This window comes from Haplochromis burtoni, unplaced genomic scaffold, assembly GCF_018398535.1.
Source record: "Haplochromis burtoni strain Fernald_Lab_line unplaced genomic scaffold, NCSU_Asbu1 Contig_37, whole genome shotgun sequence".
In the NCBI taxonomy this organism is placed as follows: domain Eukaryota; kingdom Metazoa; phylum Chordata; class Actinopteri; order Cichliformes; family Cichlidae; genus Haplochromis; species Haplochromis burtoni.
Window position 1 is genome coordinate 1,287,905 of NW_024582398.1, and position 19,817 is coordinate 1,307,721.

At 38.2% G+C, this 19,817-nt stretch overlaps 1 protein-coding gene across 2 annotated transcripts in view; it reads left to right on the forward strand.

Moving 5' to 3' along the window:
• The first annotated feature begins 2,130 nt into the window (after positions 1-2,130).
• Positions 2,131-19,817, forward strand: part of polr3a (polymerase (RNA) III (DNA directed) polypeptide A) — a 24,555-nt gene continuing 6,868 nt past the window's right edge. Inside the window, exons 1-26 of one of the 2 annotated variants that reach the window (XM_042219733.1) lie at positions 2,131-2,353; positions 3,169-3,304; positions 3,874-4,011; positions 4,303-4,474; positions 4,575-4,729; positions 4,983-5,222; positions 5,375-5,537; positions 5,705-5,841; positions 5,943-6,046; positions 6,665-6,806; positions 7,344-7,484; positions 7,607-7,676; positions 7,917-8,044; positions 8,122-8,260; positions 8,730-8,894; positions 9,070-9,242; positions 11,569-11,680; positions 12,908-13,026; positions 13,419-13,556; positions 14,114-14,284; positions 15,907-16,020; positions 17,764-17,799; positions 18,119-18,205; positions 18,289-18,371; positions 19,104-19,274; positions 19,701-19,794. In XM_042219733.1, coding sequence (XP_042075667.1) covers positions 2,310-2,353; positions 3,169-3,304; positions 3,874-4,011; positions 4,303-4,474; positions 4,575-4,729; positions 4,983-5,222; positions 5,375-5,537; positions 5,705-5,841; positions 5,943-6,046; positions 6,665-6,806; positions 7,344-7,484; positions 7,607-7,676; positions 7,917-8,044; positions 8,122-8,260; positions 8,730-8,894; positions 9,070-9,242; positions 11,569-11,680; positions 12,908-13,026; positions 13,419-13,556; positions 14,114-14,284; positions 15,907-16,020; positions 17,764-17,799; positions 18,119-18,205; positions 18,289-18,371; positions 19,104-19,274; positions 19,701-19,794 — 3,372 coding nt within the window. In that variant the 5' untranslated portion in view covers positions 2,131-2,309. The remainder of the gene's footprint in view (positions 2,354-3,168; positions 3,305-3,873; positions 4,012-4,302; positions 4,475-4,574; positions 4,730-4,982; positions 5,223-5,374; positions 5,538-5,704; positions 5,842-5,942; positions 6,047-6,664; positions 6,807-7,343; positions 7,485-7,606; positions 7,677-7,916; positions 8,045-8,121; positions 8,261-8,729; positions 8,895-9,069; positions 9,243-11,568; positions 11,681-12,907; positions 13,027-13,418; positions 13,557-14,113; positions 14,285-15,906; positions 16,021-17,763; positions 17,800-18,118; positions 18,206-18,288; positions 18,372-19,103; positions 19,275-19,700; positions 19,795-19,817) is intronic. The other variant, XM_005919585.3, reaches the window with a different exon arrangement.

The following is a 19,817-nucleotide window of genomic DNA, read 5'->3' on the forward strand; positions in this document are numbered from 1 at the left end:
GTATCGTTTCCTTTTTTCGCTCCTCTTTACCCTCACCTCCTAGCTGCTTGCGTTAGATGGCTGCCCCCACCTTTTTGTTGGTCTCGTCCTGTTAGAAGGGAGTTCTTCCTTTCCACCATCCCCGAGTGCTTGCTCAAAGACAGCTGCCTATTCATTGGAGCACTCTCTTTAATATTGTATGAGGTTTACTTTACAGTACAAAATGCCTCGAGACGACTGTTGCTGTGAGTACTGAATACTAATAACGTCAATTCATTGTGTTAGACTTTTCACCATTTTCAGTCTTAATAAAATACATAATAATCTAGGGACTCTCTCAACTTTAGTATACATCAATCTTGCAGATTTTGTGGAAATTGGCAAAGTGCATTATCTGGTCATTACATACCCTAGAGCTTCAGCATATACAAGGGAAAAAGTTGCATAATTCATCTAAAAGCCTTTCTCTGAAACTAAATCTATCACAATTTAGCACAGTGACAGTAAACAAATCCCTGGATCCTCCCTCCTGAGAGATGGTTTCCCTGAGCAGACCTCGGATCTGAGTAGTCTGAGATATTCAACTCCTCCATGGGGAGTGCTGCGTTTGTGAGGTTGTGCTTCTGCTCATGATTGGACGATTAACCAACCGTACTCTATTTCATACACAGTTTTGTACACATAGATGCTCAAGGGGCACTTTAAAGAGCGATTACTGTGTTACCCCTTAAGCTGAAGGCGTTGTTAGCAGAAGTCCCTCAAGTGTTTATCTGGATCATTTCTCATGCTGTGTACGTATATGTATATGTTTTAAGTAGTGGACTATCCTTTAAGAGACCAACCTTTTCAGGAAGCTGTTGTCACGAAAGGCAGATTGAAAAAGGGCAGACCTTGTTAAACACTGTGTTAGAGTTTCAATTAGAGGCCTTCTTAGATTCACATGTCAGCAGAATTAGAAAATTGCAAATCAGATTCAGTTGGGCAATTTTCGCTGTCAGTGGTTATAAGCTGACAGAACAATTAATCAACACAAGCATGTTGTGGGAGGAAATTTTCATCAGGAAGTCATCAGTCGCCATCAGTGCCTCAATGCCAACGCATCAAAGCACACAGGTACAACAGCAGGGTTGTTTAGCCCGAGCTGCCTCCCTCACACTGTTTCCAGAGGCTGGAAAAGCATTTGGTGCCATCTAGAGGCTGAATTGTTAAACATACATTATATGATATAAGAGCATAGATCGATGCATTGTCACTGAGGAAATATTTGAGAAAAATTGTCATGGAAATCCATCCATATATATAAATATATATATATGTGTGTGTGTGTGTGTGTGTGTGTGTGTGTGTGTGTGTGTGTGTTTATGTGTGTGTGTTGAATTGATGGATTTATATGAGAATCCCTATGTTGTTATATTTAAAAAGATTTAAGAGTACATTAATTTTCTGAACAGTCATCTGGAGTCCATTAATATACTTCTCTTCATTTATTTTATTTCCCTTTCATCATATAAGCAACCATTCAAAAAGCCATAGTTCTAATTTAAGAAGAGGTTTATTTTTTAAAGAAATAGTGTTTTTTAATTTAATTTAATTACTTTTTTGAAGATGAGCTAAATTCACCACAAATCCCTTGGAAGTAGTACTCCTGTTAGCCGCTAAGTGTCAGCATACAGGTCATACTAGCTGTATCCGTACTTCCGTGACTTCTCTTTCCGCCTGTTGTTGGGTGTATGCTTACGATGCCTTCAATGGCTTTTATATACTCAGATGATTATTATTATTATTTTTAATAAATAGGCAATTAAAAACAAGCTTTGTAGGACTAGGCTGAGGAGACAATCGAGTGTAAATTTTAATAACAAAAACCCACAATATGAATATTATAAAATTAGCCTTTGTTAATTAAAATTAACTCAGCATATGATCGCCACATTTCTTTAAGAAGGAGATACTATGCGTATTTTCATGTCTATATTCTAAGAAGCTTAGAAAGAAAAAAGTGGATTTTTATGTCTATATATTTAAACAATTAAATATATCCAGTAATATTCGGTGAAAGCATCTGTTTGTAAGTTTCCTATAGTTTTGTTTTTTAAATCTGTAAGGGCTAAAACAATCAGAGTTCGTGTTGTTAAATTTCAAATAGACCCTGAAGGCAGCACTGCACGGTGGCTCCCATGCATGCTATCAACACATTGCATGCTGCTGACTGCTAGCATATTCACAACATGACAATATGCTGGCTATTTCTGTAGCTTAGCATCCTGCAATGAGGACAACATAACAATTTACTTTCGTGTAATATTATTAATGTAGAAGAAGCAGCCAAAATGGTGAAGGAGCAGTTCAGAGAGACAGATGTGGCCAAAAAAATGTGAGTATAACCGAGAGAGGACTCCTGTTAGCCTGGTTAGCTCGCCGGTTATCCACACAAGTTGTTTAGGTAGTTAATATAAGAATAGTTCTGAATTGCCGGATAATTTAGTCGTACTTACATAACGTAATTGTGGAATAGAGTTGAAAGCCTCTATGGACGCATTTAAAAAGTGTGATTAATGAGTAAATAAGCTTCATTGAATCTGCATATTGGCAACTAAGTGTCACGTAAACGCTAGTGTCACCCTGTAAGCATGCGTCACCCAATAGTTCAGTAAGTTCAAGATGGGATTTTATAGGTTTTCTTGTAAGCTTTGCCTGTGATATGCTAGAAAAAGTGGTTCCAACAACAATACAGCTGTGATCAGGACACGAACGAGCCAAATACTTTAAGGAGAAAAGTTTGATTAGAATGACAAGAGGTGTGTTTGGATAAGGACAGGTGAGGCTTTCAAACCTACGAACATGGTACCAGCTGTCAAGCATAATAATGGCAGCATCATGTTCTAGAACTTTTTGCTACTAGTTTCATCCACTTTTTGACAATGTACGAAATGGATGGAGTAATAAAGGAGGAGGCCTACATTTAAATCCATTAAATATGCGTCCTGTATAATCATTATGACCTGGAAAAAGAACAGTTCAAAGAAATCATTTAAAGTTCAAGATTACTATGACTATGACATTGGTTATAAACTTCTGACCAAAGCTGGACCAGAGCTCAAGCAGTCCTGCTTATGTTTTCTCTTGTTACCAACTGAGGTATTAAACTCTTTAATTTGTTTTTGCTTTATTTTATGTCATTGTTTACAGAAGCCACATCTGCTTCGGCATGAAATCTGCTGAGCAGATGCGGCAGCAGGCCCACATCCAGGTGGTCAGTAAAAATCTCTACAGCCAGGACACCAAACACACTCCACTGGCCTATGGAGTGTTGGACCACCGTATGGTATGACATGGAAGACTTTTTACTTCTGTTTGCAATGACTCAAGAAAACACCTGAGAAATGCATAAATACAGAAATACAGGGCATAAGATATAGTTATAAGATATACTTTTTTAAATATACATTTTGAGATTTAGGCTCAAGGCTTAATGGAAGCTGTGGTATAAAGGCATGCATATGAGAGAGACATTTTCTTTGTGTACACGTGTGTATACACTTGTATTTATATAGTTTGTCTCTACTTTTCTAAAATTAAATAAAGGAAAGTTACTTTATGAATAAATAAGAACATAATGGTATTGTTTTAAGAGCTTTCACTCTTTATTATGACATATTTAAACATTTAACTTCAAATATTTTAACATTTGCACACTAAAGCTTCTTTTGGCTGCTCCTTTATTCACAGGGGGTTGTCACAGTGGGGAAGTCCACATGCTTGATTTTTACACCACTGAGCTCTTTTATGGGTGTTTGGTAGATTTGCATTGGTGCATCAAAAACAGTCTTGAATTACCCATTGAGTTAATCCTCATATTTCAGCCTTATTTCTCCGATCTCGTGCTTCCTGCAGGGCACCAGTGAGAAAGACAGACCGTGCCTGACATGTGGGAAGAATCTGGCTGATTGTTTAGGACATTATGGCTACCTGGATCTTGAGCTGCCCTGTTTTCATGTTGGTTATTTCAAAGCCACGATAGGAATCTTACAGGTAAATCCAGTGTTTTCTTGTTGTAGTGACTAAAATATCTTACAAACCTTTCACTGTTCCAAGAGTACATGTTTAAGGAATGGCAAGGCACATTTTAAAATAGTATTTCTCCTTTAGGTGTCACTAGAGTGCCATAAATAGGCGAGAAATAAAGAGATTCTTTATTTCTTGAGTTATCATTTGTTGTATTGCCAAATGTTAAAGGTGAAATGATATGCAATGCATTTCATAATTTTAGACTTGTGAGAAACGATAATTCAGTCCCCTCTTTCTGATGGGTTGTGTATCCAGATGATTTGTAAGACATGTTCAAGGATAATGCTGACGAAAGAAGAGAAGCTGCAGTTCATGGATTACTTGAAACGGCCTAACCTGGCCTACCTCCAGAAACGTGGGCTGAAGAAGAAAATCTCTGATAAATGCCGCAAAAGGACAGTCTGTCTAAATTGTTCTGCTTTCAATGGTGAGAAGAGACCTTTCCATTTCATAACTGGTTCTTTTTAAAAGCCACCCTGACTTGTTTGCTAAATCAATGTGTGTGTGTGTGTGTGTTTACTCTTTAGGACCAGTCAAAAAGTGTGGCCTACTTAAGATCATCCATGAGAAGTATAAGACGACCAAGAAAGTGGTGGATGCTTTTGTGTCAGATTTCTTGCAGTCCTTTGATATTGCCATTGAACACAACAAACTGGTTGAGCCACTGCTGACCAGAGCACAGGTGAAGTTTTTTTACTACTAATTTCGTCATATGGCAACACATGGGTCTTATTTTAAAAAAGGACCAAAAAGTAGACCTAATATATCGACATGGCTGTGGCTTACAGTCACTGTATGGTTTATGGATAATTTAGAAAAATATTAAAAGCAATTATTTTAGATGTAAGGGATTTTTAAAATTTCTTTCTATGTATTTATTTATGTTTTAGAAAAATCGATGTATTCTTTGAACTCATTTCTAATTCCCTTTTCAGGAAAACCTGAATCCTCTGGTGGTGCTGAACCTGTTCAGGAGGATTTCTGAAGAGGACATCCCTCTGCTGCTGATGAACCCCGAAGCAGGGAAACCCGCAGACCTTATCATCACCCGTCTCCTTGTGCCTCCTCTTTGCATCCGACCGTCTGTTGTCAGCGACCTCAAGTCTGGCACCAATGAAGACGACCTCACTATGAAGCTAACAGAGATAATCTTCCTTAACGATGTCATTAAAAAGGTATCTTTCACCTGTACAGGTTAACAGCAGGGGCAATTAAGATTCATCTTCAAATCATCAATCCTTTACAAATAAAAAGTCTGTCTGTAATAGAGTTATCAAATGTATTGTTTAATTGGAGATGTCCCACTTAACAAACTCTTCTCTTGCAGCATCGTATGACAGGAGCAAAAACCCAGATGATCATGGAGGACTGGGACTTCCTCCAGCTGCAGTGTGCCCTTTACATTAATAGTGAACTTTCTGGTATCCCCCTCAATATGGCACCTAAAAAGTGGACTAGGGGCTTTGTGCAGAGGCTCAAGGGAAAGCAAGGTATAGTGTGTAATAAAATTTTGGCTAATTTAGCAACATTTAATTGAATTTTTACTTTTTTTGGCACTTGGCAGATGTTTGCTTTTATGTTGCTTGTACATCACACTGACAAATGAAGAGTTTAAGTATCTAAATGACTGATTTTGTCTACTCTAATGGCGACTCAGGTCGATTCAGAGGAAACCTCTCTGGCAAAAGAGTGGACTTCTCTGGCAGAACTGTCATTTCTCCAGACCCAAACCTGAGGATCGATGAGGTGGCTGTGCCGGTGCATGTGGCCAAAATCCTGACATACCCAGAGAGGGTAAATCTTCCCCCATGATTAGCAGAAATAACACTAAATACCCATTTTTGATTTTAATCCTTGGGAGTGAAATACTGTATCTGAATTTGGCTTATCTCAAGGTAAACAAAGCCAATCTGGAGCTAATGAGGAAACTGGTCCGTAATGGTCCTGATGTTCACCCTGGAGCCAACTTCATACAGAACAGACACACTCAGATAAAAAGGTGAGGCTTAGGACTTTGTATTTATTTTACACCATACTCTGTTGTATTCTCTCTGCTTTAATATTTAAAATATCCTTTCTTTTTATTAGTCTATACAGCTCAAGTTCATTATTCTATTTATTTTATGTGATGATAATCTTTAGTGGGCACACATGGAATTTAAATGGTTTAAAAGTACCACTTCCCAAATGTTTATACACTGACAAAATGGAAAACCAGTAATAATCTAATTTATGACCATGTGATTAAAACTTGATATGATGTGAGAATGTCTGAAAAAGGAGCAAAGTGTTTCAGTATCGCTGCCTGTGGGCTGTTTAACTAGAAAGAGCAGATCCTGCATGTAAAGTTTCGGCTGACAAGCTGCTTGTCAGAATTCAAGATCTGTATCTTCCAAACTTTGTTATCATATCCTTTGAAGAACTGAGGCATAAATGTAATTTGAGTAGAAAACTTTCATTTAATGACTGCAGCTGAGAGGTTTTCTTGTGAATTGTTGTTGAATTTCCTTTTATTTCCCTTTTTTGTTTAGTTTTTTTAATTAATTCATCTTTTTTAGTTGATAAAATAATTCTTGGTGAAAAACAAGTGCGTATCTACTGTTTTTTTGTTTGTCAGGTTTTTAAAATATGGAAACCGTGAAAAGATTGCCCAGGAACTGAGGATTGGTGATTTGGTGGAAAGGCACCTAATAGATGGAGACATCGTCCTCTTCAATCGACAGCCTTCTCTGCACAAACTCAGCATCATGGCTCACATTGTAAGATGGTTTTTTTTTGCCCTAAATACTTGTTAAACTGGTATTGTAACCATAATTTTCACAGCCACACAGAGAATTATTAACGTATTGTTTTTCTAATGAAAATGATAAAGAAAACAAGATTGAAAATGTTTCATACGATTCTTTTGCTGGTGTGCAAACACACACAAAACATCTTAACTAGGTTTTAGGACTCCTCGTGTTTTATCCGCAAAGATCGTAGTTTTGCGTATAGTTTACTTGACGTTATTTCTTGCTTTTTACTTGCAAAGGTTCTTTTAAACCCAGTGCTAAGTCAAGTCAATGCACGCACATCTAGAAATGTTTAAAGTAGAATACCGTTGCAGTCAAAATAATCTATTTGCACTTTTTTAAATTTAATAATTACCTGTTACACACTGAAAACATGGTTCCTGAACATGGTTCGCATTTTAGCTTTCTCTCTACTTTAAAAAAAAAATCTTGACTAATGAGAAATATTTTAGTTGGATCCTTTTGAATGACATAGTTTTTGGCACTTTTCAAACTAACACACAGGCCAGGGTCAAACCTCACAGGACATTTCGGTTTAACGAGTGTGTGTGCACGCCATACAACGCTGACTTTGACGGGGACGAAATGAATCTCCATCTACCTCAAACTGAAGAAGCTAAAGCTGAGGCTCTTATCCTCATGGGGGTATGTGTCATTATACTACATGGTGTTTAAACAAACTGCACACAGACAGATGTGGTTTTTGAACACATGAAAAGCTGTCTACAGGAAACTGCAGTTAGACAACTCATTATCGTTTCTTTCAGACCAAAGCTAATCTTGTCACTCCAAGAAATGGCGAGCCCCTGATTGCTGCTATTCAGGACTTCCTGACAGGTCAGTGCAGTGATGTGTGGTAGCCAACTGTAGATGTTTTTGTATGATACGAGTGTCCCGGTTCTCAAAAGCATCATACATAGATGTATAATGTATGGAAATATTAAGAAAATAGTTAAAAAATCGGGAGGTATTTAAAAAAAATCCATTCTCTACCAGATGGGTGTGCAGCTTTGCAATATTTGAAAGGCACCTGTTTTTTAATTTCCTGTGAATTAACAATGTGTTTGTACTGCCTAGGTGCTTACCTCTTGACGCTGAAGGACACCTTCTTTGACAGATCAAAAGCCTGCCAAATAGTAGCGTCAATCCTTGTGGGTAAAGATGAAAGAGTTAGGATCTCTCTCCCTCACCCGGCCATAATAAAGGTACTCCACACTGCTGAGCTGGTTACATAAGTCTATATTTGTGATCCAGCACTAATAATCTATTCTGTGTCTGTCAGCCCATGGCTCTGTGGACAGGAAAGCAAGTCTTCAGCCTAATCCTGAAGCCAAGTAAGGAATGTCCAGTCAATGCCAACCTACGCACCAAGGGCAAACAGTACTGCGGCAAGGGAGAGGACCTTTGTCACAATGATTCGTGTGAGTTTCTTAAGTAAAGACGTCCACCTAATGAAACCAAGTGTAAAGCTTTTGTTTGACTACATCTCACATTACAAACACGTCTTTATAGCGATGAAGTTTCAGGAGGAGGCTTTAAAGTTTGATTGTGATTGAAATTAAATACATTTAATGTATTACATTTGTTTGTCAGCAACTACCTAGAAACTTAATGAAGCCTGTATGAGCAGTAACATATGAGCAAAAAATAAAATTGAGTAACTGCCCGTCGCTAGGAGAGTTCATCAGATTTTAGTGTGATTCCAGAAAATGTAGCTAAAACAAGAAGCGGTAATCATGTTCCTGAAATTCCTTTGAGGTTTGAGAATGTCCTGTCAGATAGGTGTCAGGTGTCTCGAGGCGAACAGGGTGCGATGTTTTATTCACCTGGTGTTTCTATTCTGGATTTAATAGCATCGCTGTTTGTCCTATTCTTGTGTCATATCCCCAGTTGTGGTGATTCACAACAGTGAGCTGATGTGTGGTAGCATGGATAAGAGCACCTTGGGATCTGGCTCGAAGAATAACATTTTCTACATCCTGCTGAGGGACTGGGGACAGCTGGAGGCTGCCAACGCCATGTCTCGCTTGGCAAGACTTGCTCCTGTGTATCTCTGTAGGTGGTCTACAAGGAATTTACTACTTATTTCTTAGGTCTGATATATGCCAAGATATCTTCTAGTGTCTTGGTTTATATTAGAAAATTCAAAACCCTTTAAGAACAATAAACGATTACACAGAAGGGTTAGCCTGAAGTAATGCAGAATTATTTTTTTAACCTCAACTTTCAGCAAACAGGGGTTTCTCTATTGGAATCGGGGATGTTACACCAGGCCAGGGTCTGCTGAAGGCTAAGCAGGACCTGTTGGATGATGGCTACAAGAAGTGTGACGAATACATCGAAGCTTTGGACACGGGCAAGTTGCAGCAGCAGCCAGGCTGCACAGCAGAAGAAACCCTGGAGGTAGGCATGGACAATCTGCATCATTGCTGAAACATTTCATCACCGCACGAGACGAAAGCTTTTTCATTTAATTGATACCTTCCCACTACTTCTTGAACACCACACCAGTCGTGAGTCAGTCAGTTCTATTCAATCCAGGTTTATTTACATAGTGTCAAATTACAACAACAGCTGGCTCAAGGCACTTTATGTGGCAAGGTAAAGAGTTAGGAGGTAAAGAAACATAAGAGCTAAGGGAGATGGGACAAAACAAACATTTTGTCACATGCTGCTGTGGTTTGTAAACACCTGGGGAGTGAAAAGAGTTCAGTGAAGAAGAAATGCTCGGCAGCAGCAATTTGGGCTGATAGCAGTGTAATCGACGGATGGTTCAGGTTCACCTGATCCAGCTTTAAGTATAAGCTTTATCAAAAAAGGAAAGTTTTGAGTCCTAATCTTAAAAGTAGAGAGGGTGTGTGTCTCCTGAACCTAGAGATTTATCCACAGCAGAAGGGTCTGCCTGCCACTCTGCTTTTAGAAACTCTGGGAGCCACCAGTAAGCCTGCAGTCTGAGAATGAAGACTTCTGTTAGCATAATAATAAGTCTTTAACTCCATCTTCCAAAAGCGAGCATGTGCTGTTGGAAGTAGACCTGTTGTAGAAGAACAGAAGAATTAATCAAGTGTTACAGCTGTGGTTTGGTCAGTATTTGTGTGAACTGTAGACTCAGTTTCATGTTCTTAGCTGACATGAGTGGCACCTGGTGTTGTCCCCTGCAGCTATAGTCAATCTGGTTCAAGGTTTGTGCATTCAGAGATGCTGTTCTGCCTTCATTGGTTGTAATGTAAAGTTTATTTTGCCTTCCTATTAGCTTGAAGCAGCCTGGCCATCCTCTGTCCCGACAGAGTCATTTTCAGCTAGAGAACTGGAGCTCACTGGATGTTTTAAATTGCTTTTCTTCTCCATCAGCTTCAGCAGATTATCTTGACCATTTCTACATGCCTAAATGCATCACGTTCCTGCCATATGATTGGCTAATTAGACATTTACATTAATGAGAAGCTGGACAGATGTAACTAACAAAGTGGTCTGTGGGTGTGCAAAGAAAAGAAGCAAATTGTTCAATTCATTTATGTTATGGGTTTACATTACAGGTAACAGACCAAAGAGGATGGCAATCATTACCTCAGTAGTAAAGGCCCAGATGCACACAGAAAAATTAGTCTTCTCTCATTCAACTGATGGATAATAGATAGAAAGTAGGTTTGGTGACAAAGATGCTATTTTCAGTGCAATTCATGTTGCCAAGGAACAAAGAGTATTAAAGTTTTTCTTCTGCACTGGCAAATTAACAGAGTGACATGGCGAACAAGCAGTCTGGCTCTCAATCCAGCTGATGTGGAAACTACCAAAAACAAAAAAACGAGTCCATGACAAGGCTCCATCCTGCAAACCTTGAACTGACTGCTTGTGTTCGAGAAAGTTGGAATCAGTTTAAGGCCTTAACTCAAACGGTTAAGGTCATTATAAAAGCCCAGGGAGGAGCAACAAAGTACCTGATCTGATGTCTTTTGTTTTTTTATGAATCCCTATTCCTTTTTTCTTCCTCTGCTTGATTGGAAATTAACACACCATTAATTGATATATCTAAATTATAAGTTGTTTGAGGTTATTAAACCAATGTCATTTTTGTCATATCTGTTATTTATTAGCTAAAAACCTGAGAAGAAAGCTGAATGAACATCATCCAGATGTGGGGATTTCATTATTTTCTCGCATGTTATTAATTATAAGCGCTGCCAGTAAAACCCAAAACTTTTCTTCAGTTTCTCAACAAATTGACTTTTTACGATCTAATTTCTGTATCTCTTGTACTTCCAATATTTCCTGTTTGTCTGCACCTTTTGTTCAATAAAAGGCACAAATACTTCCAAAATTGTTCAAGCTCTGAAATCGACTTGACGGTAGGCTGCACATTGGCAACAACTGACCTTAAATAAGATCTTCACTGACCGATAGTCGTCATATCGCAGAGGGGCCATTTCCAACGATGATCCGTCCAATCATCGGGGTTTTCATAGGCTGAGAAAGAGCAATGTGTTTGGGCTGGGCTAGTTTTTGGAGAGTACAGCACGAAATCATCCAGTTTGTCTGTGGAAGATTAAAAAGTAATGTTGAATGCTGTGATTTGTTCTGTTCATAGAAAGTTTCACAAGATTTTATTTAAGGTATTGAAGAAAAGGAAGTGTGATATTAAATTTTTTATTTTGTGTATAAGAGAAGAACAAAAAAGGATAGATGTTGGTGTGCCATCTTTCAAGATCATTTTGTGTGTGTTTGTTAAAAGGCTCTCATCTTGAAAGAGCTGTCTGTCATCAGAGACCGAGCTGGTAGTGCCTGTCTAAGGGAGCTGGACAAGAGCAACAGCCCTCTAATTATGGCTCTCTGCGGGTCCAAAGGTAAGCTAACTGGAAAGCAAACAAAACAAATCGTAAAATCTTCATATAAATGGTCGATGAAGGTGTTGCCGTGTCTACGTGCAGCTGGAAAAAAATGTTTTGAAGAGCTCTGAGACACAAAGTGGCTTCTTCTTGTTGTCAATACAATATTTACATGGATGGATGTTTTTTTAGCTCTTTGTAATGGTAAATAGTGAAGGACTTGACAGAAAAACTGTAAGACAGGAACCAAAAGAGCCTGGTTACATAATCAGATAATACCACAACAGTCACATTTTTGTCAGGCTTATTAGCACTAACAGACTTACAACGACACTCAAGGACTCAAAGGACAAAAAGCTATTATAGAAGTTATACAGTTATGTGTATATTATGATTGAAAATTCATAATCATTGCTGCCAGAACAAGAAAACATAATCTTAACTCAAAGGCAATAAAGAAGTAAAATTTCCTCCATTCATATGCACTCTGAGCCTGATTGTTACTGTCAGAAGACAATTTATGTTAACACACTTATACACCATAAAATCCAGGAATATGCCGGCAGTGTTGTCCGTTAGCTACAACATTCTAGCGAGGTTGGCGTTGAAAGGTGGGCAGACACAGGAGTTTTATTAAACGTGTGATATGCTAACAGACACTGCATTTTAAATGACAGTTTTAATTGGCCTCACTGCACAGCCAGAATCTGCGAGTGTTCTCTCTTCACAAATCAGCTACAAAAAATCACAAAGTGAAGCTCGCATTGAGCATAAATACGAGGCTCAAGGACACTTTTGTCCACCGCTGGCTCTAGTTGAGTGTTTTGGTTTTTCTTTTCTTACTATATGATTTCAAACAAAGTCCAATATATTGGGTATTGCAGACACAGCCATGGAAATAATGCCACACTGTCTTCAAATAAAGTGTGTTACAGCCCTGTCACAGCACAGTTACAGCCCTAATCTTTAATGTTTGAACTAACTTTAGTAGCATTAGTTACATTTAACATTTTATAACACTGTTCATGAGCTAGGCCCTGCGTCACCATGTGAACAGGTGGATGTAAGATTGCTATATTTCTTGTTTGCATGACAAAACTCAGTAGGCTTGATAAGCTGTTAATAAAGAGACCGTTAAAACTACAGTGTTTCTAGTTGATAGATTTTTCAGGGCTTGCCAACCTGTTAAGTGCTAAATTGTTTAGTGTGTCTCACTTTTTCATCTGTCCCCGCTGTGTAACGCAGGATCCTTCATTAATATATCTCAGATGATTGCCTGTGTGGGCCAGCAGGCCATAAGCGGCTCTCGGGTACCTAATGGGTTTGAGAATCGCTCCCTGCCTCACTTTGAAAAACACTCAAAAGTAAGACCTTATTTATTTGTTGTAATTGTGTTACTATGTATTCCTTAAGTGCCATTCATGTTGTAGTTCTGGATCTGTTTTTTGTGATTTATTAATCAGTTAATTGTTGAGGCTTGTTCTTGTAACTGGAGATTATACGCTACAAACTTTGGTGTTTGATTGTAGACCTGATGTGTTGCATCCAAGGCTCTGACACACTTTGATTATTTCGTAGTATTATTTCATTGTGCTACCCCTGCATCCAATACTCCAAAAGCTTTCATCAATTCTAGTCTCATTATGTTTAGTCTCTTTGCTTCTTTTTTTTTCTGAGAAAATAACAGTGCAACTGGATAACAGTTTCTTAGAGTACTCAAAGCTCTATTAATAGCTCACTGATGATTTCTCTACAGCTGCCTGCTGCTAAAGGGTTTGTGGCCGACAGCTTCTATTCCGGTTTGACACCCACAGAGTTCTTCTTTCACACCATGGCTGGTCGAGAGGGCCTGGTGGACACTGCGGTGAAAACTGCAGAGACTGGGTACATGCAGGTAAAGCTTTTTGGACCCATTTCTTTTGAGCCTTTTCACACAGTTCACTTCTGACGACTACTGCTGACACTGAATCGCTGCAGGTCTTTACTTTGTCCCCAGGATGCTAGCATTTTTTTTGCGTGTTATATTTTAAGTTTTTATTGATTTTTTTTTTTTTTTTTCCCCCCCCCAGCAAATTTTCTATTGCACAAAGTAATATTGCCTGTTTCAGTGTTTTATTTATTAATCCATGAGATCATATAAAATTGTGAAAAAAGGAAAAATGTCATCCCACATTCTCCTTGCAGTACGTCGTGTTAAAAAAGCCTCATTCCCATAATTTAATTTATTTTTTAAATCAGTCTAACTTTGCACATTAAATATTAAGATTTCATAGTATGTAATATTATTATATAATCATATCTGGAGCACTTTCCTCATAGCTAATTCGGGTTTCTTATTCATTTACGCGGACTGTGGTTACACACTCATAGTGCAGTGTTGATGCAATTTGCAGTTCCATCGCATGCGTCAGTGTCATTATTATTTTGTGTCGTTTCTCTGTATTTTAATAGAGGCGTCTGGTGAAGTCTCTGGAGGATTTGTGCTCACAGTATGACCTCACAGTACGCAGTTCAACAGGCGACATCATCCAGTTCATTTATGGTGGTGATGGCCTGGACCCCGCTGCAATGGAGGGGAAGGATGAGCCACTGGAGTTTAAGAGAGTCCTGGACAACATTCGGGTGAGTTAATCAGAAATCGACAGCTTGACAAGCAGTCAATTTCTGTGCACTAAATATGTGCGAACCAGAGTAGAAGTTAATTTCTTCAGCCTTAAAATAACCCTTATTCTTTGTTTCTGTTGCAGTCACGTTTTAATTGAATATTTGTCGGCCATTTTCATATAGTTGAACTTTCATAAATTGTTTATAGTTATAGTTTGCCTTTTAAAAGATCTCCTTATTTCATTTGGTTTATTTCAAGGAGTAATTTTAAGATGAAAAAGCCGTGAGAAGCCACTTACACTTACTTATCTGTTTAAAAAGCCAGGTACTTTGATGTTATAGGCTACTCTACAGACAAAAGTGAAATGCAAACCCAAATACTATGACCGAAAATGTTCATCAAAGTCCTTCAAGTAATGAAAAAACATCTTGTACTGAGATAAAGCGCAAACTATGTAAAGGTAACAGATGGGCTGTGGTCAAATGGCACTAGTCTGATCTCTGCTCTCCAAACCTTGACTGTGCAGGTAATTTGTTACCACCTTGTGGGCAATTGGGTGTTACACAAACCAAAGGCTCAACTGACCACTTGAATTCAGCGGATTAGCTGAGACTCCACCCACTAAACATGGCAACTCCAGGGTACAAGAGCCCAATGTAATGTCGGCCATAGTGTAAACTCTTAGACTTTAAAATGATTCCACAAAGCAGTGGATGTACATTGGCTACGTCCATCTTTAATGTGTACTTTCTCAAATATACACACAAAAAAGCTGTGATTAAAAAACAAACATAGTTTAATTAAAAAAGGCACAGTTTATGGTTTGGAGTACTGGTTTTGTTCAGCAGTACTGAAACTATTTGAATATTAAAATGTTGCTGTTTTCTTTTCCTGCTACTGTAAACAGTCTGCTTTTGAGCTGGAGAGGCAAAAAACAAACAGCTGAATAGTTGAAATTGCAGCCAACTAATTTCTTACTAACATTTTTCATCATTTCTGACCTTGTAAGTGTTTAAAATGACTCAAATCAGTTTATTCTGTGGGAGGCAGTTTAGCGGGCAGAGAATTTTTGAACTGACCTGTAGGATTAACGATTAATTGCTCTATTCACCGTCAGGTCATGTCTCATGTGTACACAATCTGCTGCTTGTCATTGAGGTTAAAAGCGTTGTTGTTTTTCTGAAATCACTCTCTAAGATCCAAATAGAAATCACAAGCTTGCAGCATTAGAGGCTCCATATCTCTTAAACGAGGTCTTTTTAAACAGGATAACCAGCAGAGAACAAATACAGCTTTTTGTCAGTAATGTTTCAAATAATTACGATAATTTAATGAGTTTAATACATTTAATATGAATCTGTTACTGGAAAGGTGTTCTGATTTGATCCGCTCATTGCCAAGGGCTGTGCAGTCTGTAGACAAATTTTTAAAGGATAAATATGAAAAAAATAATTAGAGGGGCTGTCTTTTACATATTATATGCTCAAAGCACTGACCCTTAAACTGGGACAGAAAGTATAAAGTACATTTTCTTCATGTTCACTTTGAAGCATTTTCAGCTGCTATTAATATCAACCATCATGAGCTATTTACAGCTGAACTGTGAGTGAGTGCTTCTGATCTTCTCTGTTCCTCCCAGGCGGTCTACACGTGTCCAGATGAGCCTGCACTGAGTCAAAACGAGCTGGTCCTCACTGCAGACGCTATCATGAAAAGAGCTGACTTCTTATGCTGTAGAGACAGCTTCTTGGAGGTAAACCCATCACAGTATTTGGTTAACAATGTTTTATAGATTTTTTTAAATTAAGAAATTATGGCATAGCTTATTATGCTTATTATAGTGTAGCTTATTATGAATAGAGTTTCAATTGAAACTGATTCACAGTAAGCTTAGTGGTTATATTAGATGTTAAAATAAGCACTAAAGTAGCTAGGTAGTGTTTTTCTTGGGAATTGTAAATCATGACTACTTACCACTTTTCTGCCATGTAACTGCAGCAGTAACCTCCATCCATCCTTGGCTTTTGCACCACCTGATTTAGTTATTTGGGTAACATATCACTAGCTTGTAGTCTGTGTTTTTCGTCAGGTGATGGAACAAAATTGCTTCCACCTTTAGCAAGAACAGGTTACTTGCGTATTTTACAAAGTATTATGCTTAGTTGGAGTTTCTTGAAAAAGCTCCCTTTTTATGTATAAAGTTATTATCAGAGGCTGACACATAACTGTTATTTGCAGACATGCCTGAGGTTGTGCACTAGGCAAATGGCCTTGCTATAGCACTAATATCGTGATATGACAGTTTTAAATGAATAAACACAAGAATTTATGCTGGTATTATGGTGGATTAATATGATATAGCACAACGCTTAGAGGCCACAATATCAAATACACTGAGATAAAAATTCAAAATAAGCAACAACAAACTGTTTTTTATTTAGGGTATGAGAGGCTAAGAGTATGTTTTTATTTATTTATTTTTGTTTTGTTTGGTCTTTGTTCTTTTTTCTTTTTTTTAGTAAAATATAGCACACATCAGATCTTTGGTTGAAAAGGAAGACTGATAATACATGTCCTTTGTAGTCTGTGCTTAGAGGAGTCGGACGATTGGAATGAGTCAGGCGTGCCAAATCATTTAAACTGCTCTGTTCCTTGTTCTGCAGCCAGGTGTAACCCTATAAGACAAAATGAATCAATATGTTGATCAATTATTAAATCATTCACTGTTGGAAGTGAGAGGGAGCCTTAATATTTAACAGCCTGAGTCTTTAAAAAATTAAGTATTCTCCAGAAAAAGCTGAAAAGTAGTTTTTACCAAATGATACCAAACGAGAATGCATAATTACTTTGTTGTGGACTAGCCGAATAATTCATTTAGTGCCTTTGTGAGTAGGGCTGTGTGATATGACCAAAATCTCATATCCCGATATAAGAATTCTATCGTCCGATAACGATATAAATCACAAAAATGTAACATTTTCTGTAAATTCTGTGAATCTCGGGCAGCTCGACTTGCGGGAAGTGTTTCCAGCTGGGCGTCATGTTGCTGGAGTCGAGTGTTTTAACTGATGCATGAAACTATACATTTTTAGACAAGTTGTAACGACCGCCGTTTTCTTTGTGAGTATTTATTACACGGCGTGCTGCGGGGAAAAGCCTGTTCGAACGTTTGAGTCTAAGGTCTATTTTTTAGCACCTGGCGGCTCTTTTTTTACTTCTCATCCGTAAATAATCTGCTCTTTCACGTGATTCAGTTTATTTTGAAAAGTCTCAACAGGATCTTGAGCTTTATAGTGAAAGGTTTATGTGGAACAGAAACAAGCGGACACGCGATGGAGTTACTGACAGTATTAGAACTAAAAAGAGAAGCACAAATGAATAATAATAATTTTTAATCAAATACAGAGACATGCTGTCATCCAAACCCAAAGCCAGCTGCATGCAGTTAATGGGTTTTCTGATGGTAACAAACATGACTCTTTTCCCTTTTATGAAGGAATTAACTGACACAGGCGCAGAGAAGTACCTGGAGGTACAGTTATCAAGCATGCGGTGAATTTTGAATGGCGTGTCAGTGACAATTGGAAATCATTAATGGAATAATCCTGCTGATGCTGTTGTATAATAAAACAGCGCCTGATGTTGTTCTGTACTGATTTTCCAACATCTGATTGCTCATTATAGAGTGTTGCTGATGTTTAAAAAAAGACTTGTCAGTGTGTTGTACTGGGCGCTTGAGTTCTCCACTCCTTAACAGTTTGTGATTTCTAACAGCTGCATGACAGCAGCATTTGTTGTTGAGGATATGTTTGAGTTTGGAGGTGGAATTTATTCTCTCCTCTCTACTTTAGGAGATAAAGAAATTCATTAAGAGCATTTCAGAAAGGATCAAGAAGACTAGAGACAAGTACGGCATCAATGACAATGGGACTAGTGAGGTAGGTGTCACGCAAGGCTTAACAAACTTCAGCCTCACAGCATTTGAAAAATAATTGGTCTTCTTTCTGTCTTGTATTTACAGCCAAAGGTTCTTTATCAGCTGGATCGTGTAACTCCTACCCAGCTGGAGAAGTTTCTTGAAACCTGCAGAGACAAATACATGAGGTACAAGACTCATATCCAAGTTTGAGGCTTGTTATTTTTGTTTCTCGGCTCCATCTGTCCGTCCATCCTTCTATTAGGTAACCACAGAGCCAAAAATGGTTGATCTTTGGTTTTTAATCATAAAAAAGTCCCTGTTACTACATACGCAGCCCAAAATATAGAGAACAATTGAGAGGAAATTTGTAATCAATTCTGATTGTGCTTCAAAAAGCTTTAAAGTAGTTGAAGCTGGGGAGGAATGAACAACTCATCTATTTTAAGAAAATGAAAAGGCAATGCAACAAACACTTAGAAGTGTACTGAAAGGTTTATTGAAAGTTTGGTAAGGATGTGGAGGTGCCAGAAATATTCACTCAAAACCAAACTATAATGGTTGTACTAGAGAAAAAGTCAGAAGGCTTTATGCCATCAGAAACCGTGCAGAGTGACTGGCCATCATTGTTCCTGTGACAGCACTGCGCTAAACTCTGCTGGAGCTTGAAATAGCGTGCTGTGTTAACCATGTTTTTTGTGATTTCTGTTTTTAGAGTCAGCCTGGGGTTAAGATTTCGTTTTATTTTTTTAAGTGGTTGACTTTGTTTCCCAAATGATCATTCATCTTTTCTGAGAGCTGCTAAAATGACATTAGTTTAAATGCAACTCCAATTTTACTTGTCAGTTTGATGAAAGCTGATTCAGCTTAGAGACTCTGTCTTGTAATATATATTTTTTTTTCTTTTCGTTTCTCGATAGAGCTCAGATGGAGCCAGGATCAGCAGTTGGGGCCCTTTGTGCCCAGAGCATTGGAGAGCCGGGTACTCAAATGACACTAAAAACCTTTCACTTTGCCGGTGTTGCATCAATGAATATCACTCTAGGAGTGCCTCGCATCAAAGAAATCATCAACGCCTCCAAGAACATCAGGTATGATATTCAATTATAGAGATGTCTCATTATATTCCGTCTGTCATTTGCACCAAGGACAAAAAGACAAATATACCTCACAATTCAAAGTTGGCCATGGGCTTTGTCTTGATGTCTTTGTAACATCGCTGAAAATTACTGCTGCAAGATGGAGTAAGAACGATTTCAAGACCTCCGCCTTCCTGAAATGAAGCAATTCTTCTGTTTGACATTTACTGTCAGACGTCAGTGCTGGATTTTGCAGCTCTAAAGCTGCCTATTCCACTTTTATTGTGAGAATATATTTGATCACTTGCTTCAATCCATGGCTTACACACAGAATTAGAGCAGTTAGCAGAGTAAGCTATGCTTGCCCATGGTGTTTTGTGTCACAGTAGTGAATACATCCCTAATTTGTTTTGAATAATCTATTGAAAATCCACTCAGCACTCCTATAATCACGGCTCATTTGGATGTGGAAGATGATGCTGACTTTGCCAGGCTGGTGAAGGGGAGAATTGAGAAGACTCTTCTAGGAGAGGTAACCTGAACCAATCAGATTCC